Source organism: Callorhinus ursinus, unplaced genomic scaffold (genome assembly GCF_003265705.2).
Source record: "Callorhinus ursinus isolate GAN/ISIS: 27379988/994484 unplaced genomic scaffold, GSC_fseal_2.0 scaffold8, whole genome shotgun sequence".
NCBI lineage: Eukaryota > Metazoa > Chordata > Mammalia > Carnivora > Otariidae > Callorhinus > Callorhinus ursinus.
The window spans coordinates 65,188,107-65,213,869 of record NW_027397070.1 but is presented as its reverse complement, the minus strand read 5'-3'; the positions used below and the strand labels follow the sequence as shown (position 1 = coordinate 65,213,869).

The 25,763-nt window shown below is 38.6% G+C and overlaps 1 protein-coding gene across 5 annotated transcripts in view; it reads left to right on the top strand.

Moving 5' to 3' along the window:
* Positions 1-25,763, top strand: part of ATG2B (autophagy related 2B) — an 80,012-nt gene that overhangs the window by 33,883 nt on the left and 20,366 nt on the right. For all 5 annotated transcript variants that reach the window (XM_025869408.2, XM_025869407.2, XM_025869406.2 and 2 more), the window contains 20 exons: positions 723-873; positions 1,588-1,680; positions 1,813-2,001; positions 4,000-4,273; positions 5,782-5,884; positions 7,976-8,168; positions 8,438-8,580; positions 13,675-13,832; positions 14,226-14,398; positions 14,847-14,997; positions 16,194-16,393; positions 16,561-16,641; positions 17,814-17,920; positions 18,080-18,172; positions 18,739-18,809; positions 19,191-19,267; positions 19,723-19,893; positions 21,424-21,565; positions 23,471-23,673; positions 24,758-24,984. In XM_025869408.2, coding sequence (XP_025725193.1) covers positions 723-873; positions 1,588-1,680; positions 1,813-2,001; positions 4,000-4,273; positions 5,782-5,884; positions 7,976-8,168; positions 8,438-8,580; positions 13,675-13,832; positions 14,226-14,398; positions 14,847-14,997; positions 16,194-16,393; positions 16,561-16,641; positions 17,814-17,920; positions 18,080-18,172; positions 18,739-18,809; positions 19,191-19,267; positions 19,723-19,893; positions 21,424-21,565; positions 23,471-23,673; positions 24,758-24,984 — 3,000 coding nt within the window. The remainder of the gene's footprint in view (positions 1-722; positions 874-1,587; positions 1,681-1,812; positions 2,002-3,999; positions 4,274-5,781; positions 5,885-7,975; positions 8,169-8,437; positions 8,581-13,674; positions 13,833-14,225; positions 14,399-14,846; positions 14,998-16,193; positions 16,394-16,560; positions 16,642-17,813; positions 17,921-18,079; positions 18,173-18,738; positions 18,810-19,190; positions 19,268-19,722; positions 19,894-21,423; positions 21,566-23,470; positions 23,674-24,757; positions 24,985-25,763) is intronic.

The window sequence follows — 25,763 nt, the reverse complement described above, 5'->3', positions numbered from 1 at the left end:
ATACAGAGTAGTTTTTATACCTGGCTAAAGAAACTCTACAAGTTAGGGCCATAGTATTTATAATTAAACTGTAAAAACATTTTGACAAGGTTTCAAATGTCTGCCAGTAGGAAATAAAACAAAAGCAGCAAAAATAGGAAGACGACTTTCACTTGAGATCCACTGACTGAAGGTTTTAAAGTACTGCATGAGGCTTTTAAATAATTTTAAGAATCTACTGCATATAGTTTGAAAGATTTTTGTCCACTGCAGTGTAAATTTTTATTTTTATTTATTTTTTAAAGATTTTATTTATTTATTTGAGAGAGAGAGAGAGAATGAGATAGAGAGCACGAGAGGGAAGAGGGTCAGAGGGAGAAGCAGACTCCCCACTGAGCAGGGAGCCCGACGCGGGACTCGATCCCGGGTCTCCAGGATCATGACCTGAGCCGAAGGCAGTCGCTTAACCAACTGAGCCACCCAGGCGCCCGTACAGTGTAAATTTTAAAATATTAAAGAAGGGAGGGCAGTGTTGGGAAATAATATATCCTGGATAATTTCCTATCAGAAATTGCTTTCTTATGTCAGGGAATGGGAAATTTGAAGCAGTCTTTCTGGTTAATACCCTTAGGAATATTATTATATATTAGAATATGTACTTTATTAACACTTGTGTACTATTTGACACGTTGGTTAACCTAGAAGTATATGAATACTCTTAAATGCTTCATTTTCTCTAATAGATTTATAGGTACTGGCATCAAAGTGTCCTATGAACAAAGACAAAGATCAGCTTCCCGATATTTTAGTACTGATATGTCCATTGGGCAAATGGAACTTTTGGAATGCCTGTTTCCAACTGATTCTCATTCTGTTCCTCCTCACTACACAGAGGTAAACGCTAGATACTTTGCCTTTAGGATCATTCTTTAAATCTACCTTGCTTTTAAAGAGTTGTATTAATAGCAATGATTTTATTAAAAAAAAATATAGGAAGCCATTAGAGGAAGGAAGAGTGCATGTGTACGCATTTGTATTTCGTTGAAACATTTTAAAGTATGGCTTTCAAGGTCATTGTAAGAGTCTGTTAGAATTTTTTAGAGTTGACTTGTTTTAGGGCGGCAGACAGATTATGGGACAGATGACTTTATTTCCCTAATTTTCCAAGCACTATTAATTTCAGAAGTCTGTAAAACAAATACTGAATACCTGCAGTGTGCTAGTAAGCACTGTTCAAGACAAGCACAGTGTCTTTTGTTTATTATTAGTCTGATTTTTTTTTTCCAATTCTAAAAGTGTGTGCTAGAGGAACTTTACAAAGTTATCAAGATAACATTTATTGCTGTTACTTTTCCTTGTACATTATTTTATTTTCAAAGTACTTTCTTGGGCGTTAATTCACTTGAATTCTCATGTACATTCTGCAGATGAGATACTAAGTATCACAGAAATTGTCTTAAGATTTACATTGCTTGTGAATGACCAAAATGAAATGTAAAATGAGATTTCCTGATTTAAAAAAAGTCTTTCCACCACTAGTACCTCTGTTAATTCATGGGATGAATTATAGTTTAATATCTTACATTTATTTTTGTCTTTGTTTGTAAGCTTTTAATGTTCCATCCCAAAGAACGAACTGATTCCCATCTCCCTGTGTGTCTTCAGCTTCATTATAAGCATTCTGAGAATAAAGGACCCCAGGTAAGAAGCCTTATTGTGTGATACCACCTATAAATTTTCATTTGATACGTATTTTCTCACAATCATACAGTTTCTAAATTTTGTAGTAGTGTTAGTGATCATATTAATGTTTTCCCTTTTATTTTTTTAAAGGGTAATCAAGCAAGGCTTAGTTCTGTTCCTCAGAAGGCAGAATTACAAATTAAGTTAAATCCTGTGTTTTGTGAGCTGGATATCAGTATTGTGGACAGGTTAAATTCTTTGCTTCAACCACAAAAGCTTACTACGGTAGAAATGATGGCATCGCACATGTATACTTCATACAATAAACATACTAGTCTGGTAAGTATTCAGAACATTACAAATACTAATCCTAATTATAACTAGCTAATGGGCTTATTGGGATCATTTCTGAGCTTAAGTATTCTTAATGGATTAAATAGCATATAGTATTAAAACAGCATTATTCATAATGAAAAGATGGAGACTTTTATGTCTAGATGGTAGGCTAGCTGAATAATGTTTGCTAATATATTGAGTGAAATTTTATGTGGCCATTTTGAATGATGGTTATAAAGATGGTGTAGCCACATGAAGAAAGCTCATGAAGGAGTATTAAGAGAAAAAGTGAAACATATTATTTCACAGAAACTTTTATCACAACTGTGTAAATAAAATTGAGGTATAGAGAAAGAATGGATAGAAATATACCAGTTGGTAGCATTGATTATGTTAGAGTGTAGAATTAGATTTCCTTTCCCTCTCTGTGTTTGTTTGAATTTTATAAGTTGCGATTATAATACCTGCAGAAAATTTATTCACACATTAGTAAACTACCTGATCTACCTATAAAATGTAGCCCATATATTGTAAGGTACACTTTTGAAAGTGGGAACATAATTTATAGCATTGAGTTATTGAGCATCACATTAGGTCACTTAGATCTGTCTGATGCATGGTGTCTTTTCTAAGCAGTTCAAGTAAGTCATATTTGCAAGAAATCTGTTAGGAATCTTGGGCTGGAACTAGGGGGCTCTCGGACCAGGAACAGATAGAGACAACTTTGGTTAAAAGAAAAGGGAGGAGGTGTTTTTCTACTTGTTTCACCCTTAATTAGTGGTGGGTATTCACATTAAATCAGCATTTTTTATTTATTGTTGTCACCAATTACTAGTTATTTCAAGTTTTGTGGGGCTAGTGTGCATATTTGCTGTTAGCCATAGATGTGCTGGGATGATGGTTAATCTCTTGGGCTATTTTTGCTGAGAGTGGGGGTTAGTGTTACAGAGTCCAAGAGGGGGAGAGAGGATAGGTGTGCTAGAAATCCCACGTAAGAAAGGAGCTCCCTAATCCAGGAGGTTAGACACTGATTCGTGAAGTGGAGTGTTACCACCTGCAGCGTACTCTGGGCTAACGCTTTAGAAGCTTCAGTACATTTTAGAAAAACAAAAAACAAACAGAAATTGACTTTTATCTGAAGGGCATGCTCTTTTTTTTTAAGATTTTATTTATTTATTTGACAGAGAGAGAGAGGGAGAGCAGGAACACAAGCAGGGGGAGTGGGAGAGGGAGAAGCAGGCTTCCCGCGGAGCAGGGAGCCCGATGTGGGGCTCGATCCCAGGACCCTGGGATCATGACCTGAGCTGAGGGCAGATGCTTAACGACTGCGCCACCCAGGTGCCCCCGCAGGGCATGTTCTTTGACCCTTCTGCTGTAACATGGCTTTGAGTAGAGGGTGCATATGTGTCTTGGTTTCTAAGGGCCGTTTGATGGACTCATACCCTTGGTTGGATGGGAGCTCAGAGTGAGTCATTTGGTGAGTATTTAGAATTTAGACTGTGTCAGGCTCTAGGCTTAGTCCTGGAAATACAAAGTTAAGTCAGGGATGGGCCCTTGCATTTGGCATGATCTTATTTCACATCACGTCTTTAAAGGAGCATGTTGGTAGATAAATCCTTCAAATTGAATGTTGAGTTGATTTTTAACTGTATTGGATTTATTGATAACCTAATCTAATGCTGTTGTTTTTTACTCTTAGTAATATGTGTATACATCTACAGCACCTGTGTCTTCACTTTGGTTTGGTTTTTATATTGACTGATTGATTTTGACTTAATTTGGTTTAACTTTTGCCAGTTATTTGAAGTTTGATCAGTAACTATTACATTATAGAATTTCATTACACTAAATTAATATGGTAGTAGTTAATTTGAATTGTATTTTAATTCATTATACTGAATGAGGAAATAGTGATTATGCATATTGTAATGTTGAATATTAATGTCATTTATGTTTACCTAATTTGATGTTTTGACATATTTTTGATATTTTGTGTTTTAGCACAAAGCTTTCACTGAAGTATTTCTGGATGATTCACATAATCCTGCAAATTGTCGGGTGTCAGTACAAGTGGCCACACCAGCGTTAAACCTTTCTGTTCGCTTCCCAATACCTGATCTTCGATCAGATCAAGAAAGAGGACCATGGTTTAAGAAGTCACTTCAAAAGGAGATCCTTCATTTAGCATTCACAGACCTAGAATTTAAGACTGAATTTATAGGAGGATCAACCCCAGAACAAATGAAATTGGAACTTACGTTTAGAGAATTAGTTGGTAAGATTGAACATGCGTGTAAGAACCAGAGCAGAAACAAACAATACTACTCAGGCAAACATCATGAAAAAGTATATGGTAGCCCCCAATATAGACAGTGTTAGAAAGCAAGAGTAATGAGTTTTTTCCAATATTGTATACCAATATGTGATAGAATTGATTTTTTTTTTTAAGTTACTAAGCATGATTATTCACTTTATTAAAATACTTTTCTGCAAGGAGTGTAGTGCTGTAGCTTACTTTTTTTTAAAGATTTTATTTGAGAGGGAGAGGGAGGGAAGGAGAGAGAGAGAGCACCAGCAGGGAGAGGAAGAGGAAGAAGCAGGCTTCCTGCCAAGCAGGGAGCCCAGTGCAGGGCTTGATCCCAGAATCCTGAGATCATGACCTCGGCCGACCAGACGCTCCTTTAACTTACATTTTTATTGCCACCTGACTACTTAATTTTTGTAGGGCTGAAAGTAACCAGAATTTCTTAAGTGCCACTCTGTGTTAGGTACTGTACTAAGCACTTCACACGTTACTGCTTTCCTTTCATCGTCATGGTTATGGTAGGCTTATTATTTCCAATTATTTTTTATCATTTATAAGTGAGGAATCCATAGACTTAAGAAGAGGTACCTTCCAAGACCGTGTGGTAGTAAATGGCAAAATCAAGATTCCAACCGAAGTCTCACACTTGAGCTTTCAATCATCATACTAATCTTTGGTGACTTTCCTTTGTAAAACCCATTGACAGTTTTTCTGTATTTGCTTTTGTCATCTAACAGAATATGTATTGACTTAGGGTGAACCAGGTGTATGAGGACCTCTGGAAGATTCTGACGTTCTATTCTGTGGTTCATAAACAACCTGCCTCTGCCACTCCACCCGCTCTAGCCACGCCCTCTCCACGCCACCGTACCCTGCTCCTCCATCTCAGGGAATAGGCTGCAAAATTTTTTTCCCTTGTTCGGAGTTTTACACATCTTTAGAGAGATTTACAATTGACTTGCTGATTATGACTTCATGAAAGGGCTTTAGGGGTTGTCTGATCTTATCTACAGTGGGAAGAAACTCATTTTTCTGGAGGAAAGTCTTTCTTTGTAAAATGGACTGAAAAAGCATGCATAGGATTATTGTGAATGGAAGTAATTCTTACAGTGCTTGGTACAAAACATTTAAGAAATATAGTTATTATCTATGTTCCTAGATTAACTGCATAAACTTTTATGTAGAATAAGCATTCAGTGGCAGTAAGTGGCAACTGCCAAATTTATGTCATGATTATGTACCTGACACATTACACTTGGTACCTAAAAATTTGAGTTTGAACAGAAAACATCATCATTATCTGTTCCTCCTGTCTCCCCACATGTATCCATGAAATAGGAACAAAAGAATGAGTGCTGTGCAACTTAAGGTTGCGCTAGGTCCCTGATTTAGGAGATCTTTGCTTATGTTAGGAGGAAACTATCTTCTTCAGCACTTGCGAAGAAATGCATTTTAGTTAATCATTCGTGTTTTATTAGGGTCATTCCAGGAAGATAAAGGAGAACCATCTATTAAGTTTTTCCATGTGTCTAGCGGAGTAGATGGAGATACAGCGTCATCAGATGACTTTGACTGGCCACGGTGAGTTAGCAGGTGTATATGATAGACATTTAATGAGATCCTTTCAAAAAATGCTGTGGTACTTTTTTTTTTTTAAAGATTTATTTTTTAGTGAGGGAGCAGGGGCAGAAGGAGAGAGAATCTTAAGCAGACTCCACATGCTGAGCGGGAGCCCCACACCGGGCTTGATCGCAGGACCCTGAGATCATGACCTGGACCAAAACTGACAGTTGCTTAACCGATTGCGCTACCCAGGTGCCCCTGCTGTAGTACTTTTAATCGGCATTTTGGCTATTAATTTAAACTAAACATACTCAGCCCTGTTGAGAGAACAAGGAGAGGGAGAAAACAGAGAAAGAGGGACAAATTAAATTGAAAAATCCATATTGAGTGTACTACTCTATGAAAGGTATGTGTCAATACTGTGAGAGATGGTGGTATAAAATGTGTTCCCTGGTCTCAAGTTACCCTGTTTAATTAGAGGCACAAAAGAATCATTAACCATTTAAAAAAAAATAGTTCGGAGCTACAGTAGAGGAGTTATATGGCATCATTTGGTTAGTTAAGTGAATTTTATAGTCCGTGATTGCTTTAGGACACTGCTTTTTTCTTTTTTCTTGTAAGGATCTTATTTATTTATTTGACAGAAACACAGCGAGAGAGGGAACACAGGCAGGGGGAGTGGGAGAGGGAGAAGCAGGCTTCCTGCTGAGCAGGGAGCCCAGTGCGGGGCTGGATACCAGGACCCTGGGATCATGACCTGAGCCTAAGGCAGACTCTTAACGACTGAGCCACTCAGGCGCCCCTTAGGGACACTGTTTTTCAAATCTGGGCTTTTACAAAACTTTTACAAAATACTCAGGGGCCCCACCCTGAGATTTTGGGATAGAGCCTGGGCATCAGGATAGTCTAAAAATTACACCAGATGATTCCAGTGTGCAGGTGGATGTCAAGAACTGCTGCTTCAGGATTTCTTAGAAGAATTAATAAAGTATATTTATTAGAGACTATTAATTATTCATTAACATTTGTTAATTACTCATATATTATACACTGTAATAAGACTATTAATTTAATAGCCTGATAGTGGGCTTGGATATGTTTAAAAGGACTTAGTTTACTTGAAATGACTTTATTTATATATTGACATTATAAATGACTATATTTATTATATTGAAAACTGAATATTTGATATCTGAGAATTAAAGTGACCTTTTTTTGTGCCATTTTCCCTCCAGCCTTTTTTACACCTGCCCCTGTGTATCAGTCCTAGCAGGCTCTTAGGATGGGTGTGAGCAGGACGTGCCTGATAATGAGCGGTTTAGTGCATGAGTTTTCATCATAAATGGATCTACTTTGGTTAATTTGGAAGCACAATTTACATTAGGATGTCTATAAATTAGGAAACAGTCGTGATTGTTCATAACAGGAGCCAACTGGCACCACTTAACTAAGGGGAAAAACACTTCATAGATGCCCCACAGAAGTTTGGTTTGAGGGCACTAGCCCTCCTCACGACGGTGTTGGGAAGGAAACTGCAAAGCCTTTGCTAGTGGTGTGCAGGGAGTAGGAAAGCGGGGCCCAGGGCGTTGGCTCCTTTACTTCAGGTTTGTAGCTTCAATACAGCAACAAGGCAAGCCTTTTGTTACTGAAATTCCTGAAGGGAAATGCTACTTTGTTGTTGGAGTTCTAAGTTATTCTCTATGAGTCCTTGTTTTTCCATTTGAATAATTTCTATGATAGAAGGTCTCTTAGGTGTGCAATATTCTATAATAGCACAACAGACCCCAGAAGCATTTGGTTTCATGAAAGTAAATAGAATTATTAGGTAAAATTTGTCGGCTGTTGATGAAATTGAAAGATAATCTTTTGTCCTCAAGATCAGATTTTCAGTTAGTCAAGTATGAAATGTTAATGCCCTTCTTTTATTTGTTTCATCTGTTCTACATTTTGAAGTTGATAGCACACTCAGAAGTGGTTACATGGGACACAATTAGACTTTGTAGAAAAGCTGAATCCTATTATCGGTGGTTTTTGTATCAGAGTGCAGGAAAGTTAAAGCCTTGCTGTTCATACTTAGGCCTTGATTTTTTAAATTGTCTTTGCTGTCAGAATTGTGCTGAAATTAAATCCACCAGCTGTGCATTCCATTTTGGAGCGAATAGCAGCTGAGGAAGAAGAGAGTGATGGCCGCTATCAGGAAGAGGAGGAAGGGGGTGCTCATTCCCTGAAGGATGTTTGTGATCTGCGAAGACCAGCCCCTTCTCCCTTCTCTTCTCGTAGAGTCATGTTTGAAAATGAGCAGGTAAAATGAGCAATGAAGTGAGCAATGAAGGAATTATCCTTTACCATGTAGCAGTGATTTTCATTCTTTGTTTTTGAAGAAGTACTTTGTATACTGTTATTGCTACCCTTTTAACTCTAAGACTGAATATTTCTTTTCTTGGTTAAAAGTTACATGCTTATTTGTTTGTTTACATATAAAGTCCCATGGATAGGGCAAGAAGATCCTACTGTTATTTTAAACATGAAATGGTTATTTCATGCTTTTTTTGCACCAAACTTGTATTTTAGATGGTGATGCCAGGAGACCCTGTGGAAATGACAGAATTTCAGGATAAAGCAATCAGCAATTCTCACTATGTGCTGGAACTTACGTTACCCAACATTCATATAACACTACCTAATAAAAGCTTTTATGAGAAGCTTTATAATAGGTGAGTTTAAACACATTTAGTTGAGTCTTTGGGATTGGACTTCTCTGCCTGTCTCCCTGTTTCTGCACTTGCCCCTTTTCTTTCTTTTAATGTTATCTACCATCACTGGGTACTTTGTGTGGTGTTGATTACAAAACTGTTAACCGTTCCGATGGGCTGTTGTCATAGCAGAGTTTCCTAACCAGTGTGTCTGGTAACTGGGTTACTTGTATGTGAGATGTTTATTCCCTCCACCTTTGTTGGCTGTTTGCTCTCTGTCACCTTACCACAGAGTACTGAGTAAATGTCTTCTATGTGTGCAGTGACATGAAAAGAGTTGGGAGACCCCTGTATGGAGGGCCAACAGGTGCCAGGGGAGCAGCTTATATGGGGGGCTGGCATGTGCCGGGGTAGAATCAGAATCCTAGAGTCTTTGTACAAGGAGCATCTTTTTTCAAGGTTTAAAAAAGCATCTTGTTAGAATTATATAATATCCATATCCTTAAATATGTATACCAAGCAAATATGTTGAAATAAATAGCATTCTAGAGTTAAAAGAGCCTAGACTTGGAAGACCTTCACAACTTACCTGCCCTAAACTCAGTTTCCTCATCTGTAAAATGTAGATGATACCTTGAACCTGTCTCAGAGTTGTTTGGAGGATTAGATGATACAGCACTTGAGAAGTTCGGAGAATAGTGCCTGGCATACAGTAAGCACTCAGTAGTCCTCTGGTATCATTCCCATCCACTGAAGGAATCACTTCTATAGCAGACCTGAAAGGTGGTCATGTGCTTTTCTAGAAAAAGATGTTCTTAGTATCGGTCATCACTAGCTTCTCATATGTAGGACACATGATTTTCATTTCTATTAATCTTTAGAAGCTGCACTGTTGTTTCTGCTGTACATTTACTTGATATCAGACATCTCTGGTCCTTTATTCCTTAACTGTTCATAATAAGCTCTGGATCTTCTTATTTCCTGCCAGTGACCAGGATTGTTGGTCTTAGAATCAGAAAATTAAGTTCTAGAAAGATCTGTTTAGTTGAGTTGTCTTGATGATGAGATTCACAGGATAGTCTATTTGAGGTGGAGGAAGAAAATGTTCTTCTGTTCAACTTAAAAAACTTTTATTTTTATTTATTTTTTTAAAAGATTTTATTTATTTGACAGAGGAAGACAGAGCGTGAGAGGGAACACAAGTAGGGAGAGTGGGAGAGGGAGAAGCAGGCTCCCCACTGAGCAGGGAGCCTGATGCGGGGCTCGATCCCAGGACCCTGGGATCATGACCTGAGCCGAAGGCAGACGCTTAACAACTGAGCCACCCAGGCTCCCCCCAAAAAATCATTTATTTTTTAACGATTTATTTTAGAGCATATGCAGGAGTGCGAGAGGCAGAGGGAGAGAGAATCTCAAGCAGACACTGTGTTGAGCACAAAGCCTGACACGGCAGGGCTCTATCTCATGACCCTGAGATCATAACCTGACCCGAAACCAAGAGTTGGCAGCTTAATTGACTTAATTGAACCTAAGTCTTTTAAAACTTATATTTTTATATTTGTTTTATATTCTACATAATGTATATAAGTAGAAGCCTATAATTTATAAATTCATATCAGAAGGCTTTTACAGGTTTTTTTTTTTTTTTTTTTTTAGCTGTTACACATAATCTAAAGTTTGGGAAACCACTGATCTCTAGACCATTCTTCTTTTTATAGTTAGGAATATCTACCAAGAGTTGACAGATTTGCAAAGCTGAGACTGAGCAGGATGAAACAACTAGTTCAGGGTTTAGCCCAGAGGTCAGAAGAGCTTAATCCATTTCTTTCTCTTTCTGCATTTGCTTGAGCAGGTGGCCGTCGGTTAAATTGGGACATCAGAACAGAAATATGCGCCTTAAACATTGAGTTTATAAATATGTTCATCTACAGCTTTTTAAAATACAAGACAAGGGCTTTTTTTTTCCTTTTAATATGAGCCACAGGTTGGAAGTTTCACATAATGTATACCTGAAAGGTTTTGTTTACAGTTTTCAGTTACTGAAAAAATAGTTTCAGAGGAGTCTGAGTGCAAAATCTTTCTCGGTTTTTTAAGATTTTTTCCACCTCAGTCTGTATATTTAAGTCATCTGTTAGCATAATATTGAGTTAAAGTATATTTAGAACAGTAAATACAAGTGAGATGAGCACATTTGAGGCCAAACACAGTTGACACTTAGTGAATATACTGAACATAGAGTTTACCTGATAGGAGCAGACTAGGAGAGTAGTCCCAAGGAGCAGCGGTTAGCGTATGGGGGACGTCCATCAGGATGGCAGGTGGGGCGGTTGATTGCTCAAGTCAGGAATGAGAGAGTATGTGTTCTGCAGAGTTGGTTAAATAGTGGTTGCTGAAGAGCGTTTCTGTTCTACCTTACCCTGCCCACTTCTCCAGCTCTCAGATACCTACAGTTATATAATATATATGTTGAAGTGCTCCCTCACCCTGTGGATTTATAAATCACATATCTAAGTTCTTCAGGGTGTGAATTCTTTGCCCTTTATTTGGCTTTGAATAGGTCTGTTTTTATTTTGAGTTAATATTTTTTTAATTATTTTTTTGAGTTAATATTTTAAAGTTTTCACATATTCTCAGGCTTGCAGAAAAGTTTCAAGTGTAGAACATAGAGCTTTCCTCTCCCCCACTTAACTATTTGAGAGCCACTGACCTGATGCCCCTCCCTGAGCACTTGTGTATTTCCCAAAGACAAGGACATTCTTCTACATAATTATAATTCAACAATCAAAAAGAAAATGAGAAAATTGATATTCTGCATTACTTAATCTTCAAACCCCATTCGAGTTTTGCTAAATGTTTCAGTATTACCCTTTTATCTATATAATTTTTAAAATTTATTTTTAGTTTTTATTTTCATACATTAAAATAACTTTCTGAGCAGGAGATATAACCAACTCTGCCTTAACTTCATACATTTTAAATTCTTGGTTTATTCCTTTAGTGCCTTGGTCAATGGGCTCTTTTTAGATAGACAGTCTCAGGTACAGGAAAATTTTTTCCATTGAAGTCCTTTAGAGTAGAATATAAAAGAATTTTCACTAGCTTTGTTAAATCAGGTATTGTCTGTTATGTTTCAGGCTCATAGCCACAGAATCATGGTGATGTGCCCTTAAATATCTTTTTTTTTTTAAAGATCTATTTATTTATTTGAGAGAGAGAATGAATCCCAAGCAGACTCCCTGCTGATAGGAGCCCCATCCAGGGCTCAGTTCCACAACTCTGTGATTATGACCTGAGCCAAAATCAAGAGTTGGCCACTTAACTGACTGAACCACCCAGATGCCCCTGTGTCCTTAAATATCTTAAGTGTTTTCTTTCTTGGTATTAGAAACCTCATCCAATGTTTTATAGTATTAATATCAAGACTGAGTTTAGACCAACATGTAAATAAGGAAAACGCAAAATCATATAAAACTTATATTTAGGTTTTACATAAATTAATATTTTCTCTTACCTATGGAGATAAGAGAATGGTTATAGGGATAAGGTAAAGGAAGGGCATTTCCTAAGACAATTCTTCATTTTATCGTCATTATTTATTTACAAAGGAGTTTAGAGTAAGATTTGGGTTTAGACTCTTTTGTTTCTTTGTCCTGTGAGCAATAGATCCAAGAAGCAGTGAGCCAGTGAGTATCACACAGTTTGGGGGCATAGCTGTCATTGTATCTGAGATGAAACTTATGTATCCCTGGTATTCTTCACCTATTGATGGTTCCAGATGGAGAGCTTTTGGGGTGGGGATTTGAGTCTACTGAGAGTCACGATACTCAGTCTTGGTTGTTTATATTTTCTAGGGCTTTAGAAGCTTAGGAATTGGCCCGGGAAGTTCCTAGACAAGTGGCTTCTCACAGCAGCGGCCAGTGGGGTACCTTGATTGGTTTCACACTAGGCTTCACGAGGAGGCTGGGCCTTTGGCATTCCTGCCATGTGAGTTGTCCACTGGTCCTCTCATCATCAAACCCTCAGTGCCTGCTACGTGACAGCCACCGTGCTAGGCACATATAAAGATGACCAACACCTAAGGCCCTCTCGCTGAGAGGCTACAGTCTTGGAAGGGGAAGCAAGAAAATACTGTTGTAGGCACCATGACAGAGTTATGTATGTGAAGGATTCACTGTGGGTCCAGATCTTAACAACGGGCTTCAGAGAAGACATTGTGAAGTCTGAGTATTTATAAAAATGTAGAGCGGGGGTGATCTGGGGGGGCGGGGGCGGGGTAGGAGCAGGAGGGCATCTGAATAGTGACAGATAGTTCTTTGAAAAAGTAGGATGTGCTGGTAGTCTAGCTTGATGGGTATCGCCCATTAATCACTAGTATTGACTTGGCTGTGCAGCCAGTGGGTTTCCTCTCTTTGTTCCCTGTGTTGTATGCATTCTTAGTCCAAGCACACTTCCCGGGGAAGCTGTGCTTTCTGTTGGGGTGGGCGGGGGGAGAGAGACAGAGAAAGAGAGAGAAAGCAGTTATCTCTAGGAGCAGTGAGTAAGGAGGAGAGCTGAACTGGGAGCTGGACAAAATCCGGGCTGTGGCCCCCGTCCTTCCACAAATTAGCCCTATGACCGTGGGCAAGGCACTTAACTTTATGAGGCAGTTTCTCCAAGTGTGAAGTGAGAGTAATGATTCTTGGCTGCCCCATGGGTTTGGGGGTGGGGTGGGGTCAGATGAGACAGTGCGTGGTGTGTTATGGTTTACAGAGTGCTCTCCTGTGTGAACAGTCTTTCCTTTGTTCTTTACAGTTTTTAAATTAATTTTCTCCTCTAAAGTGCGTTTAGGTGTGTGTAATTTGATGTACACAACATATGTAAAACCAGGCAGCTAGCTAATTAGGAACCGAATTGTACAGATTCCTTTCTCACTGTCCTGCAGTCAAGCTGTATCAGTAACTTTTCCATTGAAAGGACATAATTAATACTTAAAAAAAAAAAAAAACCTCCTTTGTAGGATCTAGTTTCTATTTCCCATTTAGAAAAATTATTCATGTGACTTCTTAAAGACATGTTCTTGAGTTTACCTTCAGTTGAACTATGAGTTATGTATTTTTCAACTTTTGTCTTCCATAGGATCTTTAATGACTTGCTGCTGTGGGAACCAACAGCTCCTTCACCAGTGGAGACATTTGAAAATATTTCCTATGGTATTGGTCTTTCTGTAGCCAGTCAGCTGATTAATACCTTCAACAAAGATAGTTTTAGTCCATTTAAATCCACAGCTCACTACGGTAATATATTTTAAATTTGTTCTAACTTAAAATGCCAGGTTTAGCAGTAAAGTAGTAACCTTTTCAATTGATAGATTTTAAAATGTTTCTTGGCTATTTTCCCCTTGTAACTAACTATATTTTATAATATAGTGATTTATAGTATTTCTCCACTTCTATCTACATATTGAGAATATTATCAATTAAATATATTATCTTTATAGTGATAGTATGTACATTGTTTTAAGTTCAGTGGGAAAGAGAAAAATACAGAAAGTATATTTTTATTGTCATGCCAGATTCTTGATAAAAAAAACGGGTTGCAAAATAAGTATTTTTTATGATAATATTCCAGTTGCTATTCTATTTCCGTAGCTGTCCAAACCATATCACTATGACATTTATTTCTCACAGATGAGGAGAGTGGATCTGAGGAGGAGACATTGCAGTATTTTTCTACTGTTGATCCCAACTATCGTTCCCGTAGGAAAAAAAAACTAGACTCTCAGAACAAGAACTCGCAGAGTTTTCTCTCAGTTCTTCTGAGTATTAACCATGGACTAATGGCAGTGTTTACAGATGTCAGGGTAAGGATTTGCAAAGCCAAAGTGTTTCAGGTATATCTTATTTTAAATGTACCGTGATTACACCTGCCGTCATTGAGGTGGCGGGAGGGTGTTTCAGTGCCTGAGAAAGGTTCCGCAGTGACAGCGGCTTTGGAGAGGAAGCATTTCACTGCGGATCACAAGACAGACCTTGTGTGGACCTTCTTTTGGCAAATGTGCTGGTTCTGCTGCTGAGGTGATCACTAGTAATTTACCTGTTAGAGAGGAGGGTGAAGTACAGGGATTCATTCTGCAGAGAGGACCCTGCATAGCATTTCATGCAACCATGTTGCGTGGTTTGAGAATCAGACTGCTTTGCTGCCATGTGGGAGAATCTTCTAGGCTGAATCAGGAAGGAGCAACCCAAGGGGCATTCTGACTTTTCTGCATTTAAATAACGACTTCTATGTTTTTCTGACCTTTTTATTAGCAAGATAATGGAGAGCTGTTGGAAAATAAACATGGCGAATTCTGGTTAGAGTTCAGCAGTGGTTCGTTGTTTTGTGTGACCAAGTATGAAGGCTGTGATGACAAGCACTACATCTGCCTTCATTCCAGTAGTCTGAGTCTGTACCACAAAGGTAGGACACATGTTGAATGTGTGTTCTGTTCACCTCTGTTCAGACCCATTGAAATTTTGTTTAATAAAGTTTTTTTTAAAGATTTATTTGGGAGAGAGTTCGCAACAGGTGGGGGAGGGGGAGAGGGAGAAGCACACTCCCCGCTGAGCAGGGAGCCTGACGTGGGGCTCCATCCCAGGACCCTGGAATCATGACCTGAGCTGAAGGCAGACATTTAACCGACTGAGCCACCCAAGTGCCCCCTAATAAGGAAAATCTATTGAGAACAGAACTCTCATATTAGAAATTATTTTCTCTGGGGTGTTCTGATTCCACTGGCAGAGTAATACTTATGTTGACTTTATGGTTTTTCTGGGCAACAACTTTATTGAGGTGCAGTAGTTCATGTACCATACAATTCACCCATTTAAACTGTCCATTTCAGTGGTTTTCAGTATTTCCCAGAGTTGTTGTAACCAGCATCACAATCAACTTTAGAACCTTTCCATCATCCCCAAAAGAGGCTGTGCACCCTTCAGTTGTAACCTCCCATGGCCCTCCCACCCCCCACCCCCACCCCCCAGCACTAAATAACCTCTAATCTACTTTGCCTCTGTGGGTTGTGTATTCTGGATGTTATGGAATGATATAACATATAGTCTTTTGTGACTGGCGTCTTTAATTTGGCATGATGTTTTCAAGGTTCATCCGAGTGTATTAATATTTTATTCCTTTTATTGACAAATATTCCATTTTATGGATGTGCTGTATCTTACTATCCACTGACGAGTTGATGGGACTTTACATTCATTACTCTCTCTTAAGCAGCATTTCCTTTTGGTAACAAAAGGAATTTACCATCTTTTGAGTACATTCCCTGTTACCCTGTGAATAGAAGATACTCACACATTCCTTTTTTCCCCCCAAAGTGTAGAAAACAATACTTTGCACAGTCTTAATGCTTATCAGCTTTTTCTATTTAATTTTCCTAGCATTTCTTCTTAATTTTTCTTTTTTTTAAAGTAGGGTACTATCAGTCATACCACCATTAGCAGAGAGGTATGGATTATTAATGCCAAGCTGGTTCTTGGTCATTTTGCCTCCAGGATTATAGTATATTCAGTGGAAGCATAGGGATTTTTGTTTTGAGTTGTGAAAGTCTGTGAACTAATTTCAGGTTATCATTTTGTTGCATTGTCGCTTCATTGTCGATGTAGGCGTAGTAGATGGAGTGATTCTTCCTACGGAAACACGACTGCCCAGTTCAACCCGCCCACACTGGTTGGAACCTACTATTTATTCCTCTGAAGAAGATGGCCTCAGTAGAGCTTCTTCAGATGGTGTTGCAGGAGACACTTTGAATATGCTCTCTGTTGCAGTTAAAATACTATCTGATAAATCAGAGTCCAATACAAAGGTTTGTGTTTTGTACTTTTATACCATTGAAGACTTGCCGTTCATTTGATTACTAGCTAAAAGTGATTGCATAAAAGCAACACATTTATTTTCTTAGAAAAACTTTCTAAGTTTTGAATTAGAGGGTTATGTAGGTGATCAGTGTAATTTTTTGTGTCATCTGTACAGGAATTTCTCATTGCTGTGGGGTTGAAAGGAGCCACACTCCAGCACAGAATGCTTCCTTCTGGGCTTAGCTGGCACGAGCAGGTACGAGTTGTTATGTACATATTGATTTACTTTTTACTTTATATTGACATGTAATATACAGACTGTAAAGTCACAAATTGGAAATGATCAGTGTGCTTAGAAATATCGTTGAAGTAAATACTCCTATATAACCACCTCTTAGGTTAGGAAATAGAACATTATCACCACTCCAGAACGAAATTGATTTTTTACCTTAAAGTTTTGACCCTAAACATCTCAAAGACAGAGTTATCTTTTAAGTCATTTAAGGGAAGGCACTCTGTGTCCCAGAACCTGTAGAGCACCAGGCATAGAGGAGCAGCAAATGATGTATTGACTTGTGCTCACTCCGTACGTGCCATAATTTCACGGTTATTCCCTAGGCCAATGACATGCTTTGAGGCATTTCTGTAATTAATCTCCAGTGTTTGATTAATGAAATACAGTTGGTTCTTTTCTATTGAGAATGAAAATTAGTACACTGTGACTCTTGTTCATTTTCCTTAGAGGAACTTTTTCTTTGTGCTGGAAAATAATAAAATATTTTATACCTGAAAGTTTTCAGAGTGCTTTCATAAAAGCATTTAGGAAACCTGAGACTTAGATCTGTGTAGCAAGGGTAGAGAGATGGTTGGTGTGAACACTGAACTCAGTTGTAAGGGGGAGGTTTAATCTAACCTCATTTAGATAGAAATACAGGAGAATGGATGTTAGAGGATCTGGTTTTCAGACTGAGCTAGGTATAATTTAAGGAAAAATAACTTTTCCCAAAAGTGGATTACATAGAAAACCAGATGGAGTGTTAAGTAATCTTTAGCAAAGTTTATTTTTTTCAAGAATTGTCCCAAGCAAAATAATATGCAAGCATGTTATACGTACTTTAGTTTGTATAATGATTTTGATATGAATCATATCTTTGAGAAGATACGATTTTCTCAAGACTTCTGTAGCATTGCAGTTGTCAGATGGGACTCTCTTCATTTCAAACTTGAGTGGTTTTGCAAATACGTTTTAAAATGAATTAGTTCAAAATGATGATTTTTTTTTTCCTTTTGGCATTGATTCCCCACCCACACCCCCAATAAATGGTTGCTTTTTCTGTGAGATATTTTACATTGGTACTAAAGATATCCTGGTCACAAGTACTTTTTTTTTCTTCTAAAGCAGGGCATTTTATATTTTTGTGATTACAGATTTTATACTTCTTGAATATTGCTGATGAACCTGTTCTGGGATATAATCCTCCAACTTCATTTACAACTTTTCACGTTCACCTCTGGAGCTGTGCACTTGATTATAGGTCAGTTCACAAGTTGGACAAAATAAAGCTTTATTCAAAATGTGTACTGTTTTGAAAAAATGCATAATTCAAATTGTAGAGTTAAGGTTCAAAATGCTCTTTTAAGGGAGTTTCTGTTGTTTTAGCAGACTGATGTTGTTTGTTTCTTTTTGGTATTAGGCCTCTTTATTTGCCGATCCGATCTCTTCTCACTGTGGAAACCTTCAGCATTTCGAGTAGTGTGGCCTTGGACAAATCCTCATCTACTCTCAGGTGCCTGGGTAAACTTAACTATCTGCTAAATGCAGCTGTTTCAAACATGCTAACTGAACTGTTGTTCACCTGAAGTCTTTGAAGTCCCAACCTTTTGTTAAAAATTAGCATTCTTTTACTTGTAGTCATGTCCCTTTATCCAGGTTTTCAATTTTTCATTTTCAAATGATTTGTCCCATCTCTTCTATTTATCACTGTTTTTTATTTTTAGAGAGGAAATGAATTCCTGAGATTGATAGTTTACTTTTAAAAACAGAAATCTAAATTTCCTTCCTATACTACCTGATAACACTTTATTTTCATAATTTAGATAATTTAGATCTATTAAAAAATGCTGAAAATTTAAATTAATTTGAGCTGATGATTCAGGCTCAATTCTTTACACCATTTAAATATTTCTAGCACTCAAACTGAGTTTTAAGGAAATGTTAGATGCCACTTGTAAGAAACTACATATGACTTTGATAACTTGTATATCAGAAGAATGATACAGTGAAGTATGTCATGATCACGTGTCATATATTCAAAGTTAATTTTTCGATGTTGATTTTATATTGTTTCCTCAGAATAATCTTGGATGAAGCTGCTTTGCATTTGTCTGACAAGTGTAATACTGTTACTATAAATTTGAGTAGAGGTAAGAGTTGAAAAACAAAATCTGAGATACATGAATGTTCTTTAGTTTTTGTATGAATATTTTAGAGCATTTGAACTCTGGAATAGTGCTATTGAACTAAGGATTTTATTAAATACCAGTTTGAAGTTGTAATGTCCTTAGAACATCAGTTAAGTGCATCAAATTATATGTACTCTATTTAATATAAGATTAATTTTGTTCCTAAGTAAAATGGAATTGTAGGACTTTTATAGGATGAAACTATATTTCCATTCCATTCTAAATATTTGTACCACTAACTGCCATGAATTTTAAAGAGATGCTAGTTTTATTACGTTGTTGGTTGGATATGTAGTTTTTGAAAGCTTTACTCAGATATTTTGTCAATTTAAAAAATTTTAGATTATGTTCGTGTGATGGATATGGGGCTTTTGGAATTAACCATAACTGCAGTGAAATCTGATTCTGATGGAGAGCAAGTAAGTTATTAAAATAAATGGAAATTTTTACTTCTATTTTTTTTTTTTAAGATTTTATTTATTTATTTGACAGAGAGAGATGGCAAGAGAGGAACACAAGCAGGGGGAGTGGGAGAGGGAGAAGCAGGCTTCCTGCTGAGCAGGGAGCCCGATGTGGGGCTCGATCCCAAATCATGACCTGAGCCGAAGGCAGACGCCCAATGACTGAGCCACTCAGGTGCCCTTGACCCCTCTTTTTTTATAAGAGAGACCAAAGAATAATTGAATTTATTATAAAATTATTTTGGTCAAAAGTAGATAAAATATTTTAAAATTAGGATATAATTATAAATATACATTTCCTGTGGCAAGTAAAATTCTGTTCTGTTTTATTTAATGTAAGCCTATGCAAAACAAGAAATTTTTAGCTCTTGTTTGAAAAACCTGTTCATTTCTTTTCCCTTGTGTCCATCCAGACTGAGCCGCGCTTCGAGCTACACTGTTCCAGTGACATTGTCCATATCAGAACGTGCTCGGACTCTTGTGCTGCTTTAATGAATCTCATTCAGTACATTGCAAGCTACGGGGACTTACATGCAGCAAACAAGGTGGAGATGAAGCCTGGAGCCCCTCACAGAAAGATGAAGGTATAGCCAGCAACATCTTTTATTAGAACTAACTCACCCCGGACACCTTTCAGCCACGGGCGTGATGTGTGTGCGTCAGTGAGGTCTTCATGACAGTCATGAGGTAGAAAAGAAACTTTGAAAAATCACCTGTTCTTTACCTTCAGAGTGATGCGTCTGGAAAGGTGATTCCATAGGCCTTTTTGGAAAACCATTCTGTTTGGTGTTCTTTGTTTCAGAACATTAATCTTCTCGGCCAACAGAATACTTTCTTCCAGACTTGAGTTATTTTCATCTCCCCCCCAGGAAGAAAGAAAACATTTAGCATTGTAAGAGCTTGTTCTGTGCCAGTTGTACGTATAAATGCTTAGGAGAGGAGATACCAGTGTTAGTATTATTACCAGAAGACTTAGGTTGTCTTTTGTTTGTTACATATGATTCTGTTGGGTTTTCAGTATATTTTCTCGTTTGTGATTTCTTTGAATTCAGTGTGATAGGTTAAAGATTATCATCTCCATTTTATAGATGAGTAAGTTAAAACCCAGAGAATTAGGCTATTTGCCCAAATTAATAGAATTAGCAACAAAACCAGATACTTTGATTTCTGGGTCGCCGCTTTCTTATGCCCCCAACTGTCACCTCTCTGTCCTCTCTTATGTACAGATTGAACAATGTCTGGTTTGTTTAGCATTTTTAACTTTTTAGTGCTTTTTCATCCTTTATCGTGGCCTGCTCTGTGAACAGGATTCTCAGTCTCTTAGATAATGGAGCCCCTAGTGAAAGTCCTTATCTTGTTCAGATGCTCTTACACTTCGTGTTATGCTTTGGGTTTTGACTCCTTGCTTTTGCTGTCTTCTCACTGATAAGAAGGCAATTCATGACCCTCCCTCTCCACTGTTTATGTTCTTTGTAAAAACATTCTCCAGTTTATTAAAAGTTACTTTAAATTATCCCTTTCAAATTAGATCTTTCCATTTTAGAGTCATACTCCCATTTAAAAAGCATGGTCTGGATTTAATGAACCCACAGTTCACTAACCAAAATGGTTAAGCATCAGCGCTGGAGTTGAACCCTGTGAGTCCCCACTTAGTAGATTTCCCCTGCCCTGTGTGCCCCGTACTATCTTTCGGTGTCCGTCCATTTCAGGACACGAGACTCTGACCCCCAGTGGCTTTGTGTCCATGGGATGAGAGTTGGTGCAGCTGCTAGATTTGAGCAGCTCCCGCTCCGCAGGAGAGCGCTTCTCCCCAGGCCTCACTGCAGTGTTCTTAGCTTCTGTCTCCTCTAGTGTGCGCGCTCTCCACCATCCCAGCTCATGGTGCTGGCTTTGAGGTGATGGCACATTTATTTCTGTTGGCCAGTAGTCATTGGGGTGATGATGATGCTAACAGCCTAGAAGGCTGCAGCTGCCGGGCAGAAGGTAGAACGATGGCTGCGTTCCTGTTTCTGGTGTCTTTGTAAAATGCCACGTGTTTCTAGGACAACCTCATGCTGAGTAGTTTGCTTCTTACAGCATTTTCAGTTATTTTTAATTAGGTGTTTTGGCTGTAGGTAGATTCCAGCGGTCGCTCATCCTCACAAGGTCCAGTACTTCCTGAAGCAGACCAGCAGATGTTACGCGATCTGATGAGTGACGCTATGGAGGAGGTTGACCTGCAGCAGGCTGCCGCGTCCGCACAGGCCCAGGCCAACGGTAGGATGGGCCAGGCCTTCCTCCCCAAGAGCACTGGGGCCTCACTTGAGGTTTATGTTCTTTGTACGCTTACAAATTCTGCAGTGAGTAACTTAATAAAAAGACAAGTCTGAGTTTTGGTGGATATTTATTAGTCAATCTGCTTGTGTTGATTGAGCGTCTAGTAGATAAATAACCACTGGCCAGGGTGTTGTGGGGGTTACAGATGAAATGAAAGACAAAGCTTATCTTTTCTGTTAGCTTAGAGTTTCATAACACAGATCGGCACTAAGCCAGACTGATGTTCTTACTTAGAGTGATTGTGAAATGACATGAGAAAGCGCTTCAGAGTGTGTCACATCCTTAACTACTGGTTGGAAGGGATTGGAATTGTCAGTGAAAGTGAGAGGAGTTGGCTTAATTTAATTTTTAAAGATTTTATTTATTTATTTGACAGAGACAGCGAGAGCAGGAACACAAGCAGGGGGAGTGGGAGAGGGAGACGCAGGCTTCCCGCCGAGCAGGGAGCCCGATGCAGGACTCAATCCCAGGACCCTGGGATCATGACCTGAGCCTAAGGCAGACGCTTAATGACTGAGCCACCCAGGCGCCCAAGTTGGCTTAATTTTAAAGAGTGGCTGGGGTTTAGGTATATGGAGAGGAGAGAGAAGGTAGTCTTGGCAAGGTCATGAATGTTGATAGAGGCGCAGAAGCATGCAGAAGCCTTAATTATCTTGCAGCTCAAGCTCTTACTGGAACAGAAGCTCCCTTCTCATTGGAAAGAATTGGCCAGCAAAGTTGGATAAGCAGGGAGGAACCAGCCAGTGGGAGAGCCTTGAAAGCCAGCTGGGAGCATCTAAATACTTTGAAGCATCTATCTAAAAAATATTTTTTTCTAATCGAATAAACATAGTCATTTCTGTATGTTCTGAAATCTTAATTTTTGAAAAATTATTTCATGGTATTATCAAAGTTTAGGGTTAAATTGTTTTATTCTAATTTAGCATAAATTAGAACTCAGGAAACAAATAGGAACTTTTAGCTTCCTACATATTACATTATCTGTAATATTAGCAGCTAACCCACTTAGGTGGGAAAGAATGTTTCATGAATATTTACTGAGCAGCTTCAATATTCAGGTGCACCAGGCACTTATAAAGGATGAGTAAGTCCAAGGTGCTGCCATGGAAGAATTTAAAATCTGGTCCGTGAGCCTCTTGAGCCTCTTGAGGCTAAAATGTCACATTATTCATCTTCACGTTCTCAGTCCTTATCACAGTGATTGGAATGACTGACAGAATGGAAAAAGAATTAGTGGATCTACTATGTATTAAAAATGCATAAAGATGTATGTTCACAATACAAATTTTGTCATGCATGCAGTCATGAACCACATTGACAGCTACCTGAGAACAGGTAGCCCGTTTGGGTATCCAGCGCCCCACAAAGTAGTCTGTTGATTGTAGGGCACCACTCCCTGGCCAGAGACCTGCTTGGCCTCTGTTTCCGCCCCCCCCCCTCTATAAGCAGAGATTTCCTGTAGTTTTAGGGGAGGCACTGCCAGATGTTACCAGTTGTTCCTACCCTTACAGTATTGCTCTGGAAGTTTCCAGATCTCCACCCACAGGACAGAGTTGTCAGAATGCAGTTCTGGCTTAAACAAAACTCCAGTCAACACTAACCCCCTGCTGCCAAATTTCTGAACTTCTCTAATGCGAAACAACTAAGAGGAGACTCACTATGACTTTTGAGACCATCATTTATATCAGTCTTTTTATTAGTAATTGGAGGGTTGTAAGAAATAAATGAGATATTGCAGGTGAAAACATTTCAATATAGTGTGTATCTGACATGTGGTTAAAATGTTTACTAAGCATTACTGTTCAAAATGTGCCAAAATTGAGTGTTGTATTCTTTTTTACCTAGGTGTTTTGGATGAAAAATCTCAAACTCAGGAGCCCTGTTGTTCAGACCTCTTCCTGTTTCCAGATGAGAGTGGGAACACGTCCCAGGAGCCTGGCCCTCCTTGCACCTCATTCACACACCACTTGATTAGTGATGCAATGGCAGGTGCGCCCACTGAGAATGACGACTTTTGCATTCTTTTTGCACCAAGAGCAAACATTCAGGTAATAAATGGATAATATAATTGAGGCCTTAAGGTAGTGTTACAGGTTGAATTGACCAAAGGGTACCTGAGAAACAGCCTTCAGATTTTTTTTTATAACTCTTGGCAGTTCACAGTGACTTCATTTTGTAATTTATTATTGAGGCTTTGCAAATGTTTACTGTACTTTATTACTTCTGTGACACATCGCTCTAAAACTCAGAAGAATGCTCAGTATTTGCAAAATTTAAAAAATAACTTTTTTAGATTTTATTTAAATTCAAGTTAGTTAACATATAGTGTATTATTAGTTTCAGGGCGAAATTCTCTACATAGATTATTAAACTACGGATGTTGTACATAGTTAGCTCTTCAGGGCAAGGAAATGGTGAAAGGAGTGCTATCTAGAGTTGCTAGTCCAAGAATTGGGAAAGGTAAGACATGGTTTGTGTGAAGGCTGATGATGGTTGATAAGTGTAATTGCCATGTGAGAATCATGCTTCCATTTAAAGAGCATGGTCTGGATGTAATGAATGCACAGTTCACTAGAATGGTTAAGCATTGGTGCTGGAATTGAACTTCATGAATCACCATTTAGCTTATATACATATTAAACTGCTCAGTAGTAACTTGGTGAATGTATTTGTTTTACTGCATCCTGGGAAATTAAAAAAAAATAAAAGCAGTCAAACTCAGGATAACTTCATTATTAGGATCATGGTAATTTGGTCATTATGTTGAAGTATGTTAAATTTGGAATGTAGTATTGACTTTGAATTAAATAACTATAAACAAACATATACACACCAGATACATACCCATATCAGCCCACACCCACTAAATCTGTGCCTTTTTATTATCAAATGGTAAAAGCTAGATTGAAGACTATGAAAGACTCCTTTGTGGAGTGATTTACATAGAACAGAAAGTCCATTTGTTGCTGAATAATGCAGAATATCCAGTGTGATGATTAATATCAGTACTTGCCCATTTCATATATCGATATTGCTATTAGAAAGAATGCAGAGTCAAGAAATCTTGAGATATGCAGAATAATCAGTGGTTTCTACTGAGACAAGACCGTGTGTGTTCCCTGTTTATTTTAGGAGAAGGAGGAAGAGCCAGTTGTAAAAGTGATGGTCGATGATGCAATCGTAATAAGGGAGAATTACTTTAGTCAACCCGCTAAGAAGACGGACACGGGCAAAGCTCCATTGCACTTTCCCATCCCTGTCGTTCGCTATGTCGTTAAAGAAGTCTCTCTTGTTTGGCATCTTTATGGAGGAAAGGATTTTGGAACAGTTCCTCCTACTTCTCCAGCTAAAAGTTACATGTAAGTTGATTTCTACATAAGTTGTTTTTTTGTTTTTGTTGTTGTTTTTTACAAGCCATTATTTTCTTTTCTTAGAAAATTTGTCATTTTTTAAAAGATTTTACTTATTTGAGAGAGAGACTGAGCACACGTGAGAGAGAGCATGAGCCAAGGTGAGGGACAGAGGGAGAAGCAGACTCCCCGCGGAGCAGGGAGCGTGATGTGGGGCTCCATCCCAGGACGCCGGGATCAGGACCTGAGCCGAGGACAGATGCTTAACCGACTGAACCACCCAGGCGCCCCAGAATTTGTCATTTTAAGAATTATTAATAAAGTAGTACTGAAAACTATATAATTTAAATGTTACTCTTTTAATGTTAAAACTTTTCATTTGTAAACTTAGTTGTATTGTATATATATTTACTGAAATATGGTGACTTAAGTGATTTCCATTCAGCAAAATATCTTGGGTACCTACCATGTGCCGGAGCCTGTGTTAGAGGCACATTCACTAAAATGAGTAAGACCCAGGGGCTCCTGGGTGGCTCAGTGGGTTAACTGTCTGCCTTCAGCTCAGATCATGGTCCCGGGTCCTGGGATCCAGCCCCCGCATCGGGCTCCCTGCTCAGCGAGGAGCCTGCTTCTGACTCTCCCTCTGCCCCTCCTCCTCCCAGCTCCTGTGCTCTCCTGGGCGCTCTCCTGGGCTCTCTCCTCCTCCCTGCCCCTGCACTCTCTCCTCCTCCCTGCCCCTGCGCTCTCTCCTCCTCCCTGCCCCTGCGCTCTCTCCTGCGCTCTCTCCT